Here is a 13,476-nt window from a genome sequence, read left to right as displayed (position 1 = left end):
TCTTCAATAAAATACTGGCAAATCAACTGCAACAGCACATCAAAAAACTTATCATCATGATCAAGTAGGCTTCATCCCGGGGATGCAAGACTGGTTCAACATATGCAAGTCTATAAACATAATTCACCACATAAACAGAACCAAAGACAAAGTCCACATGATTATCCCACTAGATGCACAGAAGGCCTTCGACAAAATCCAACAGCCCTTTATGCTAAAAATCCTCAATAAACTAGGTATCAATGGAACATATCTCAAAATAATAAAAGCTATTTACAACAAATCCACAGCCAATATCATACTGAATGGGCAAAAAGTGGAGGCATTACCTTTGAAATCTGGCACTAGGCAAGGATGCCCTCTCTCACCACTCCTGTTCAATACAGTATTGGAAGTTCTAGCCAGAACAATCAGGCATAAGAAAGAAATAGAGTGCATTCAATTAGGAAGGGAGGAAGGCAAATTGTCTCTATTTGCAGATGACAGTATTGTATATTTAGAAGATCCCATTGTCTCAGCCCAAAATTTCCTTAAACTGCTTTAGCAAAGTCTTAGGCTACAAAATCAATGTGCAGAAATCACAAGCATTTCTGTACACCAATAAGAGACTAACAGCCAAATCAAGAGTGAATTCCCATTCACAATTACTACAGAGAATAAAATACCTAGGAATACAACTAACAAAGAATGTAAAGGACCTCTTCAAGGAGTACTACAAACCACTGCTCAGGGAAATAAGAGAGGACACAAACAGATGGGAAAACATTCCATGCTCATAGTTAGGAAAAATCAATATCATGAAAATGGCCATACTGCCCAAAGTAATTTATAGATTCAACAGTATCCCCATCAAGCTACCAAAACTCCAGATGGCTTAAAGACTTAAACATAAGATCTAATACCACAAAAACCCTAGAAGAAAGCCTAGGCAAAACCATTCAGGACATAGGTATAGGCAAGAACTTCATGACTAAAACACCAAAAGCATTGGCAACAAAAGCCAAAATAGACAAATGGGATCCAATTAAACTCCAGAGCATCTGTACAGCAAAAGAAACAATCATTAGGGTCATCCAGCAACCAACAGAACGGGAAAAAATTTTTTAATCTACCCGTCTGACAAAGGGCTAATATCCAGAATCTGCAAAGAACTAAAACTAATATCCAGAATCTGCAAAGATTTACCAAAAACAAAAAACAACAAACAAACAAACAAAAAAACCCACCATTCAAAAGCAGGTGAAGGATATGAACAGACACTTTTCAAAAGAAGACATATATGAGGACAACAAACATATTAAAAAATGCTCATCATCACTGGTCATTAGAGAAATGCAAATCAAAACCACATTGAGATACCATCTCATGCCAGTTAGAATGGTGATCATGAAAACAGATGCCGGAGAGGGTGTGGAGAAATAAGAACACTTACACTGTTGGTGGGAGTGTAAATTAGTTTAACGATTGTGGAAGACAGTGTGTCAATTCTTCAAGGATCTAGAAATAGAAATTCCATTTGACCCAGTAATCCTATTACTGGATATATACCCAAAGGATTATAAATCCTTCTATTATAAAGACATTAATGTTCATTGTGGCATTGTTTACAATAGCAAAGACCTGGAACCAACAATGATAGACTGGACAAGGAAAATGTGGCACATATACATCATGGAATATTATGCAGCCATAAAAAACAATGAGTTCATGTTCTTTTAGGGACATGGATAAATCTGGAAACCATCATTCTCAGCAAACTGACACAAGAACAAAAAATCAAACACTGCATGTTCTCACTCATAGGTGAGTGTTGAACAATGAGAACACATGGACACATGAAGGGGATCATCACACACTGGGGTCTGTTGGGGCAGGTTAGGGGAGGGATAGCAGGGGGTGGGGAGGTTGGAGATGGATAACATGGGGAGAAATGCCAGATATAGGTGACGGGGAATGGAGGCAGCAAACCACCTTGCCATGTAAGTACCTATGCAACAACCCTGCATGATCTACACATGTACCCCAGAACCTAAAGTACAATAAAAAAAAAGAAAGAAAAAAAAAGAAACACATCAAGAAAAGCTTTGAACAGCTTTAAATCTGTGTGTTGTGTCACAGCACTGTAACTGGAGTTTTACTTGTGTCATAGCACTGTAACCAGAGTTTGATGTAAAATTATTGCCTCTCTTAAGGTTTATAGTAGACATAGAGAAACTGTAACTATGTTATACATTTAGCTTTGAAGAAATAGTCCAAAAATGTCTTTAAAATATAAAGAAATGAGGAAATAGTATCTGTCCCTCTTTTCTTTTTCAAAGGAACTTTGAACAATTTTGCTGTACTTGAGAGCCAAGAACAATACTTGAATAAAGAAAAGTCTCTGGAAAAAAAAAATTATGCATATAACCAAATACCTACATACCTGGTCTGGTATTGTATTTGATCCATTGTATAAGTTCTTCCTGAGGCAAATTATTAAATTCTCCTATTATGCTCCATTGATTATGGAGGTTTGCACAACCTTGAATCGACATCACTGTTAGAATGCCAAAGATAACATTCTCAAAACGAACTCTGCAAAAAATCCAGCCAAAGAGCTGAAATGAAAGAAACCATTTATTTATAGTTCTTATACGAAGAATACTCTAGGGTCAACAATAAATTCTCACCTTGTTACTTAAACCAATGTGAATTACTCTTTGATATCTGCACATATGTATACAGAATTATCATCCCCGATTGTTTCTAAAGCAATGGATATGTTGGCATTACAGGGGCCCAGATGAAAATGGAACTTTCTCTCCCCTGGAAAGAATTAAGGAAGAAATACCTGATCCTTCTAGTACTAATTTACTCCCAAGTACTAAAATAAATAAATCGCAACTGTGAAGTATCTTAGAACTAAATCATTTCATACTTGGCTGACATCTTTAGTAGACAAGGAAGCCCTATTAGCAAGATATATACAGATTCTTCTCTGGAAAACAGGCATTATGATATTTTGAGACTATACACTCATAATCAAAACCAAATAAGATGTTTGTAGATGTACCTTAGGCCCAATATTCTAGCTAATTTGTCTAGCTCTTTTGTATGTTTGATACAGTGATAGAACCCCAGAATTTCTTATTCTTTGAGCCAAACAGGACTATACTAAAGCAATTATTTTGCATCTAGTCTAGCATTGTGTGAGTACTTCAAGTGAACCAGGAAACATTTTTGGGGGCGGGCGGAGGGGATGGAGTCTCACTGTGCTGTCCAGGCTGGAATGCAGTGGTGTGACCTCAGCTCACTTCAATCTCCACCTCATGGGTTCAAGCAATTCTCCTGCCTCAGTCTCCTGAGTAGCTGAGATTACACCATCATGCCCAGCTAATTTTTGTATTTTACTAGAGACAGGGTTTCACCATGTTGGTCAGGCTGGTTTCACCATGATCAGGCTGTTCTCAAACTCCTGACCTTGCCCACCTTGGCCTCCTGAAATGTTGGGGATTACAGGTGTGGGCCACTGTGCCCAGCCCCCACCAGGAAACTCTTTTTCTCTTTTTTTTTTTTTTTTTGAGACAGAGTCTCACTCTGTCTCCCAGTTAGAGTGCTGTGGCACCATCTTCGCTGACTGCAACCTCTGCCTACCAGGTTCAAGTGATTCTCCTGCCTCCACCTCATGAGTAGCTGGAATTACAGGTGCTCATCACCACACCTGGCTAATTTTTGTATTTTTAGTAGAGATGAAGTTTTGCCATGTTGGCCAGGCTAGACTCAAACTCCTGGCCTCAAGTGATCTGTCCACCTTGGTTTCCCAAAGTGCTGGAATTAGGGCTGTGAGCCACTGTGCCTGGCCACCAAAAAACTCTTTTTTCTGTCTTTTTTTTCTTTCTCTCTCTCTCCCTCCCTCTTTCCCTCTCTTTTCTCCCTCTCTGTCTTTTCTTTTTCTCTCTTTCTCTCATTGATTTGTTCGTTCCTTTCATTTTTTGAGACAGAGTCTCACTCTGTCAACCAGGTTAGAATGCTCTGGTGTGATCTTGGCTGACTGCAGCCTCCACCTCCCAAGTTCAAATGATTCTCCTGTCTCAGCCACCCGAGTAGCTGGAATTACAGGTGCTCACCACCATGCCTGGCAAATTTTTGTATTTTTAGTAGAGATGGGGGTTCCAGTATGTTGGCAAGACTAGTCTGGAACTCTTGCCCTCAAGTGATCTGCCCACCTCGGCCTCCCAAAATGCTGGGATTACAGGCTTGAGCCACCGTGCCCAGCAGGAAATTCTTACACAAACCAGAACTCCAAAAGGTATGTTCATGGACAGGATATTAACAGAGGGGAAAAGTTTGCCCAATCACTTGTTATAGAAACATCAGTTAAAATCTAAAAATAATTTTCAAAGCCACTTAAAATTGCTTTTCTTGCTTATAGTGAATCATGAACTAATACTTTAAATCATTTAAGTTAAGTTAAAAACAGTGTGTTTATATTTCAAATTAGTCAGCAAAACCACGGTAACTACTAACTATAGCTGCTGTAGTTTTTATAGTATTGTTATACAAGAATCAATTCCTTACCCGTCGAGAGCATATCAAGGAAGCCATAACACACATGTGTGGCGTCAAAAACAGCTTTAGCCTCATAATTAAAATGGCAAGGGCAGTAAACGCTAACAACTGCAATGTGTGAAAAGCCAGCTATAAAAACACAAGACAAAATCACATTTTTACTTTTCATATTTCTAAATTAATGAAGTATATTAAAACTATATTAAGACAAGGATCTTCTAACTTAGTAATAAGCCTATTAGTATTCATTCATTCAACAACAATTTATAAAATGCCTATTATGTTCCATGTACTCTTCTGGGTGTTTCGGATACAACAGTGAGCAACTTCTGCCCTTGTATTATATTTAAGTTCATTTAGTAATGAAACGCAGACAATACATAGACATAGCAAATAAATAAATCCATTATATAGTCTACTCTAAGGCAATAAGTGCAATTGGCAAGAAAATGAAGTAGAGGAGCCAGGGAGTGCAGGAGGCAGTGTAAGGAGGTGGAAGACCAACAGAGTGAGCCTCACTGTGAAGTGACAAAGTTACTAATGCATCCCTGATCCAAAAAACTGAAATCTAAAATGCTCCAAAATCTGAAACTTTTGAGTACCAATATGATGTTCAAAACAAAGTCTCATTGACACATGTTGGATTTGGGATTTTCAGATAAGGGATGCTCAACTTGTAACTATAGGGTAAATACTACAAAATTTGAAAAAAATCTGAAATCTGAAATACTTCTATACCTAAGCATTTTGGATAACGGATATTCAACAAGCATTATAATCGATTCCTATTAAGTCCAAATTCAGTTACCCACTGCTGTAAATTTGACCTTTACCTCAAGACCCACTTAAAGTTTTATGATATAGGAAATATTTCCATTATTTCCACATTGATCTTTTCCTTATTAAGCCACAAAATAATTTTGTACCATATACAATGTTGTCTTATTTGTCTCCTTTGTAAAATCACACATACTGAAGGGCAGGAACATTTACTGTAATATCTTTTTTATCCTTCAACATTTCTGAGCTTATCACTGACTGACCAGCAAATCCATGTAGTGGCAGATGGCCACCAGTCACAGGGCCATGGGAGCTTGTCCTAATGGACTGTAGCCGATTAGTTCAGCAGGCTAGAAACCAAATGCTTGTTACTGTTAAATGAATACAATTTAATTTAATTGTGTACTGCAGTCATAAATCAGTCTTCTAGCTTTTAAATCCTTATTACTGTTCAAAACTGAGAGTGGATGAAAGAGTGAGAAGGATCAGCAGAAATTTCTCACCAATGCTGAACAACTCACTACTGATGGTGCATCAGCAGCAAGGTTATACCTCTATTATCCTTGAACTAGAATTTAATACACAAGTCTACCAGAGATTAAAATGAAAGCTTTACCTCACCATGTTCAAGGAGCTGTTTTCTAGAATAAAACAAAAACATTATCTATTTACTGAATGTCTTTTATACTATGAATACATAAAAATAAGCTTCATTTGTTTGATCTTAGATTTTTAAAATCTGATTATCTCTACTTAAGAACATACATTAAAAATAAAAATATCAGATAATGCTATAAAAATTACAATTTAAAAGTCACAATTTATAGCCATACTATTCAAGGTATGTCAAAAATTTTTTTGGTTAAAACAAAATATATTGTACAGGTTCCTAAACATTGTACCTCTCATGAATAAATAAATGGAATGACCTTCTATTCAACCTATGTATACAGTATATACAGTAATTTAGATGACCACTGTTAAACTTTTGAGTTGTTTTCATTTTTCACAATTACAAATAACATGGACACTCATACATAAAACTTTGTAAACATCTCTGAGTATTCCCTTAAGATAATTTCCCGAAGAAAAAATTATTGCATAAAACATAAGTATTTTTAGTTTCAGAAAAGTTGTCCCTTTAGAAAATACTTATAGTACACCTACTGTATTCTAGGCACTGTGCAATGAAATAAATACCACTGTTCCTGCTTATCCTCCAATCCTTATTTTCCACAGTTTCAGTTATCTGTGCTCAATCGCAGTCCAAAAATGTTAAACAAAAAGTTCCAGGAAACAAACAATTCCTAAGTTTTAAATTGTGCACCATACTGAACAGTGAAATCTCAAGTCACCCTGCTTCATCCTACCTGCGACGTCTATCACCCCTTTGTCCAGCATATCCATGCTGTTTATGTCAACAGTCTGTTAGTCACTTAGTTACCATCTCGGTTATCAGATGGACCCGGGTGATATCTCAGTGCTTTTTATCAAGTAACCCTTTTCTGACTTAGTAATGGCCCACAGTACAAGAGCAGTGATGCTGCCAATTGAGATATGCCAAAGAGAAGCTGTGAAGTTCTTTCTTTAGGAGAAAAGGTGAAAATTCTCAAAAGAAAATACATCATATGCCGAGGTTGCTAAGATCTACGGTAAGAACAAAACTATCCATGAAATTGTGAAGAAGAAAAAAAAATTAATGCCAGTTTTGCTGCTGTACCTAAAACTGCAAAAGTTATGGCCACAGTCCAGATAAGTGCTTAGTTAAGATGGAAAAGCTATCACATTTGTGGGTGGAAGATGTGAAAAGGATTGTGTTCTGATGGTGGCACTCAGTTGTGTTACTCTGCAGTTTGAAGCATCCACTGAGGGTCTTGGGATGCATTGCCCTGTGGATAGGGGTGACTGCTGTGCAACATGAGCAGTATGTATACAATACTTATCTTCATGGAGTTTATGCCAGAGTAAGACAAGAGGTAGGAGACTGCCTATTTTATTGTTCTCTTGAAAAGACTGGATGTGGTACATATACACCACGGAATATTACGCAGCCATCAAAAACGATGAGTTCACGCCCTTTGTAGGGACATGGATGAACCGGGAAACCATCATTCTCAGCAAACTGACACAAGAGCACAAAATCAAACACCGCATGTTCTCACTCATAGGCGGGTGTTGAACAATGAGAACACATGGACACAGGGAGGGGAGCACTACACACTGGGGTCCGTTGGGGGGAAATGGGGGAGGGATGGGGATGGGAGGTGGGAAGAGATAGCATGGGGGGAAATGACAGATACAGGCGAGGGGACGGAAGGCAGAAAACCACACTGCCATGTGGGTACCTATGCAACAATCTTGCATGTTCTTCACATGTACCCCAAAACCTAAAATGCAATTAAAAAAAAAAAAAGAAAAGACTGAGTATTTTACTTTTAGGAAAGGCTTTATAGCCTACAGGGATATTCTAATATAGATTTTGGGATGAAGAGAGAAATAAGGCAGTGTGGAAAGTAAGGTCAGGGGTACAGAGACCTGTAGGTTTTTTAAAAGAGAAGTCGGGGAAGGTCTCTTAAGGTAGTACTGGAGTCACCAAATTATTCTGTCTCCCTTGTAGCTCCTTCCCAGTATAGGCAATAGAGTGGGGTTTGTCCACTTGTCCCAAAATCTTCTAGACACACAGATTCCTGTAGTGAACTACTGCATGCAAGAAAGAAGACTACTAGGTGAGTAATTATTATAATCACCAAGAGCCCTGAAAGTAACTACTGATACTTTATTAAAATCAAGTAGCTAATTAAAAATGTGAATATACAACCAAGTTCCAAGGCAAAAATAGCATGAAAAGGAAACATCCAAATAAATAAGCAAAAAACTTGGCCTCTCATGAAACAACTAATGCAAATGAAAACTCCAATTATTATTTTCACAGAAGTTTAAGAGGACAATACATCCATATAATTAAAACAAGCTCCAATGAAAAGGAGTTTTCAGAAATTTTAAGAAAAATATATTTGCCTAACTTAAAGCCTCAAAAGAAGGTTGAAGAGCAAACTGTACACTGCTGAAGTTGACAGTATTAAAGACTCAAAGATGGAGCAGCCTGGCCAGCATGGTGAAACTCCGTCTCTACTAAAATTACAAAAAAAAAAAAAAAAAAAAAAGCCAGGTGTGGCGGTTTGTGCCTATAATATAGTTACTTGGGGGCTGAGGCAGAATTGATTGAAACCAGGAGGCCAAGGTTGCAGTGAGCTGAGATCATGCCACTGTACTCCAGCCTGAGCAACAGAGCGAGACTGTCTCAAAAAAAAAAAAAAAACAAAAAAAACAAACAAAAAAAAAAAACAAAACAAAACAAAAAAAAAAAAACCTCAGTGATTCAGTGATGATATTCTCTGAGAACACAGAAAATAGACAATATGATGAAAGCAATAACAGAAATTCAAAAAAGGAGGGACTAAAGTGAAGGAATAATAACAATGCCCTGAGCTGAAGAAAGATTTTGGTGTGCAGATCAGAATGTTCCATGAATAAATATTACACACACACACACACATAACCCCTCTACACCTTATAAATTTCCAGAGAGTAAAACTATATAGGAATTTTCATCTGTAATGCTCAATGCTAGAGCACAAAGAAGCAATGTCAAAAAAATATTGAATGAAACTCACAAATATCTACTAACCAATCCATCAATAAAATAATGAGGGTAAAATAAAGCCATTTTTCAGGTAAGAAAGCACCCAGAAAGCATGCTAATTCGATATGTCAAGAAAAAATAAATCAGTAAAATTTGAAGTCAAGTCCAAAGATTGCTGGTGTCTTTAATGTAAATGTTTAGACTTCTTAAAACATAAGAGATAAGACGACAATCTTTCAGACAGTTTCAGCATAACCTGCAAGGATAGGGTGTGTAGGCAGGAACTAGTAAAAATATTCTGATAGCTCAGTGCTGAAGCAAGCAGATCTCTAAGTCCAGAGCCTGAGTACAAATTCTGCCTCCATTACTCACTAGCTGTGTGCCTTTGGGAAAATCACCTACCTTCTTACTGCTTTCTTCATCTGTAAATAATTGGAATAACTGACTCTTTTCTCACAAGGTGGTTGTGAGGATTTATTGAGTTAATATTGGTAAGAAGCTTAAAATACTCTCAGACACATAGAAAATAATAACTGTTAGCTACTATCAGTAACAGGTTTTAGATGCTGATGAATTGTTAATATCAAGATGAATATATTTGCTAATAATTTAGCAAAACCACCAGGAAATGTATAAATGAGATATAGCTAACAATTCAGCAAGTATCAAGAAAATAATTTTTGAAAAACATAATGAAAACATAAAATCAGATGGCAGGAAGAAGTACAAACACAGCAGTTATCACAATTCATATGAAAATGGGTTAAATTCACCAATTTAAAAAAGTATTAGAGGAATTTGAATAGAAAAAAATATAACAATGAGAAATATACCTAAACCAAAATGTCACAAAAATGTTTTTAAAAAGCATAAACACAGGTATACCAGGCAAATCAATAAAAAGAAAGCAGATGTGGCAATATTAATTTTCTGCAAAGAAAAATTTACAGCAAAAATAATAAAATAAAGAATATCTTTCATGATAATCAAAAGTGCAACTCTATAATATCATGCAATGAACAATAGCACTGTCTATATAAAGCAAACACTATTAAAATTATAAGATAATTTTGAAAAATTCAGTTTTAATGTTGTATATGAAGATAGCATTTTAAGAAAATAACAAGTTGATGTACTAGACCATTTAGAATAGCACTGTTAATAACATGCTACAACATGTAACTTTGAAATTCCCCCAAATAAGAAATGAGCATTTTAAAAATCTTCACAGAGCATTTACTAAAACTAAACATCGATCTCAATAAATAGCAAATTAATTTTAAAGGCAAAATATACAACAGAAGAAACTAATTAGACATTTTAAAACATTATTCTAAATGATTTTGAATTAAATGAGCAAAACTCAAATCAGAGACTACACAGAAATCAACATCAATTGTAATGCTACACACATCGTGGAATATAGTGTGAGTTTTCTTCAGAGAAAAAGTTGTAACTTTAAATGTGTTTACTAGGACACAATAATGATTGGTAATATGACATGAACTTTAAACACAGAAAAACAACAAAAATGGACCAAAAAGAAAAACTAAGGACATAAAAATATAAGCAGAAATTAATAAAATGGAGAACAACCTCCATAAATACAATAAATAAAACCAAAAGCTGGTACTATGAAAATCAAAAAAAGAATGACCTTGTTATGGATTAATGCAGCTGGTGACTTACATTTGAAGCTAATGTTCATTTACCACTTTTGAAAATCCTGAGGCAGAATTATGCTAAATCTAATCTGCCTCTACTCTATAAATGGAACAACAAAGCCTGGATGATAGCACATCTGTCACAGCATGATTTGTGGAATATTTTAAACTCACTCTTGAGACCTACTTCTCAGAAAAAAAAGATTCCTTTCAAAATATTATTGCTCATTCACAATGCGGCTGGTCACCCAAGAGCTCTCATAGAGATGGACAGGGAGATTAAGGTGGCAGGAAAGCAGGCTCAATCAAGGAGTCATTTCAACTTTCCAGTCTTATTATTTAAGAAATGTATTTCACAAGGCTATAGCTGTCATAGATAGTGATTCCTCTGATGGATCTGGGTAAACTGAAAACCTTCTGGAAAGGATTCACCATTCTAGATGCCATTAAGGATATTTGTGACTCATGGAAAGAGGTCAAAATACTAACATCAATAAGAGATGGGAAATAGTTTATTCCAACTTATTTTCTACTTTGTTATTTTCTTAGAATACTATCTTCTTATATAACGTTAAAAATGATTCTAACCCTCATGGATGATTCTGAGGGGTCCAAGACTTCAGCAGAGGAAGTCAATGCAGATGTAGCGGAAACAGCAAGAGAACTAGAATTGCAAGTGGAGCCTGAAGATGTGACTGAACTGGGGCAATCTCATGATCAAACTTGAATGGATAAGGAGTTACTTCCTACGGAAAAGCAAAGAGGGTGGTTTCTTGAGATGTTATCTACTCCTGGTGAACATGCTGTGAATGCTGTTGAAACAAAAACAAAGGATTCAGAATATGATATAAACTTGGTTGATAAAGTGTGGCAGGGTTTGAGAGGACTGACTCCAATTTTGAAAGTGTTTCTACTGTGGGTAAAATGCTATCAAACAGTATTGGATGCTACAGAAAAATTTTTCATGAAAGGAAGAGTCAATCAATGTGGCAAATCTCATTGTTGTCTTATTTTAAGAAATTGCCACAGCCACCTGATCAGTCAGAAGCTATCAACATTGAAGGAAGACCTTCTACCAGCAGAAAGATTATAACTCAAATGTACATGTCAGGATAGCCATTATCTAAAAATCAAAAGGGAACTGGTGTTGGCAAGAATGCAGAGAAATTGAAATCCTTGCACACAGGTGGAATTAAAATGGTGCAGCTGCTATGGCATACAGGATGGAGGTTTACCAAAAAAATCTTTAAAAAATTAAAAGTAGAACTACCATAAAATCCAGTAATCCTACTTCTGGGTATTCATCCAAAAGAGTTGAAATCAAAATCTCAAAGAGACACTAGTACTCTCATGTTCACTGCAGTGCTATTCATAGTAGCCAAGATATAGAAACTGACTAAATGTCCATCAACAGATGAATAATGAAAATGTGGCATACATAAACAATGGAATATCGTTAAGCCTAAAAAAAAGGAATTTCTTCAATTCGAGACAGCGTGAATGAACCTGAAGGGCATTATGCTAACTGAAATAAGCCAATCTCACAAGATATATAAGGCATAATTCCACTGATATGAAGTTATCTAGAATAGTCGAAGTCATAGAGTCAAAGAGTAGAACAATGTCACCAGGGACTGGGATGAGGGGAAATGGGGAGTTGCTAATCAACAGGCTTAAAGTTTCACTTAAGGCAGGTGAATAAGTGTGAGAGATCCACGGTAGAATGTTGTACCTATAGTCCACAATACTGTATTGTACGGTTAAAAAAATTGTTAAGGGTAGATTACATGTTAAGTGTTCTTACCACAATTTAAAAAGAGTGTACTTATTAATAAGGAGAAAATTATAATAATCGCCAAAATATTTTAAAGCTATTTAAAAAAATTTAAAGTTCATTTTTTTACTGTTTTATTGAATTACCATTCACACATTATACACTTTCAACATCTATTTTTTATTTAATTTTAAAAATTATCCTGGTTTATATAAACCAAAAGGAAACTTTCTTAATGAAATAAAGGCTATCTATTATACACTAACAGCAAATGAAACAGTGAGATGATAAAGGCGTTGTTCACTTTAGAGTCAGAAACAAAATAAGGGCAAGCCCATTATCACTGCAATTCAGAGTTGTTCTGGAAGTTCTAGTTAATATATAAGACAAGAAAATAGAGAAGTATAAATATTAGAAAGTTATTGTAATTTTAGATTATATGATAACCTGCCTAGGAAATCCAGAGCATCAATGGAAAAACTGTTAGAACTGGAAAGAAAGTTTGGTAATGTGGCTAGATATAAACATCACACACACACACACACACACACACACACACACACACACAAAAGTAAAACATCTTTCCTGTAAACCAACAGATCAATATAAGAGACAGTCTAAAACAGCCTCAGGCACAATGAGAATTGGTAAGTCATAAAAGCTGACATTTCAGATGACTGGAAAAAAGATTTATGCAATACTGTATTGGGACAATACCTCATTTGAAGGGAAAAGGTAGACTCCTCTGTCACTATATCACAAAATTAATGCAAGAGTAATTAATCACCTATATGTAAAAAGAAAATTATGAAAGAAAATATGAAAAAATATTTTAAGGTTTTTGATGTAGGAAAGTGATTCTAAGTAACATGTGAACCCAGAAAAAAAAATGTGTAACTGTGACTGTACAGAAATTTTGAAGTTCTATAGAGCAGAGACCATAAATGAACTCTAAGTTGACATCTTGGAAGAAACTATGTAATATACATAAGAGACAAAAGGTTACTGTCTATGGAAACGGCAAAAACATAACACACGGCCCAGGTGCAGTGGCTCATGCCTGAAAT

The 13,476-nt window shown here is 35.8% G+C and overlaps 1 protein-coding gene across 8 annotated transcripts in view; it reads right to left on the bottom strand.

Moving 5' to 3' along the window:
• Positions 1-13,476, bottom strand: part of DPY19L2 (dpy-19 like 2) — a 107,736-nt gene that overhangs the window by 30,839 nt on the left and 63,421 nt on the right. For 6 of the 8 annotated variants that reach the window (XM_074379833.1, XM_074379837.1, XM_074379832.1 and 3 more), the window contains 3 exons: positions 5,945-5,969; positions 4,558-4,677; positions 2,423-2,597 (listed from right to left, as the gene is read on the bottom strand). In XM_074379833.1, coding sequence (XP_074235934.1) covers positions 2,423-2,597; positions 4,558-4,677; positions 5,945-5,969 — 320 coding nt within the window. Of the gene's footprint in view, positions 1-2,422; positions 2,598-4,557; positions 4,678-5,944; positions 5,970-13,476 lie in introns of those variants that run through there. The other 2 variants (XM_074379836.1, XM_074379838.1) reach the window with 2 other exon arrangements.

The sequence above is a fragment of the Saimiri boliviensis genome, chromosome 10, assembly GCF_048565385.1.
Source record: "Saimiri boliviensis isolate mSaiBol1 chromosome 10, mSaiBol1.pri, whole genome shotgun sequence".
Classification (NCBI taxonomy): domain Eukaryota; kingdom Metazoa; phylum Chordata; class Mammalia; order Primates; family Cebidae; genus Saimiri; species Saimiri boliviensis.
The sequence above is the reverse complement of the archived record's forward strand: the minus strand, read 5'-3'. Positions and strand labels throughout refer to the sequence as shown.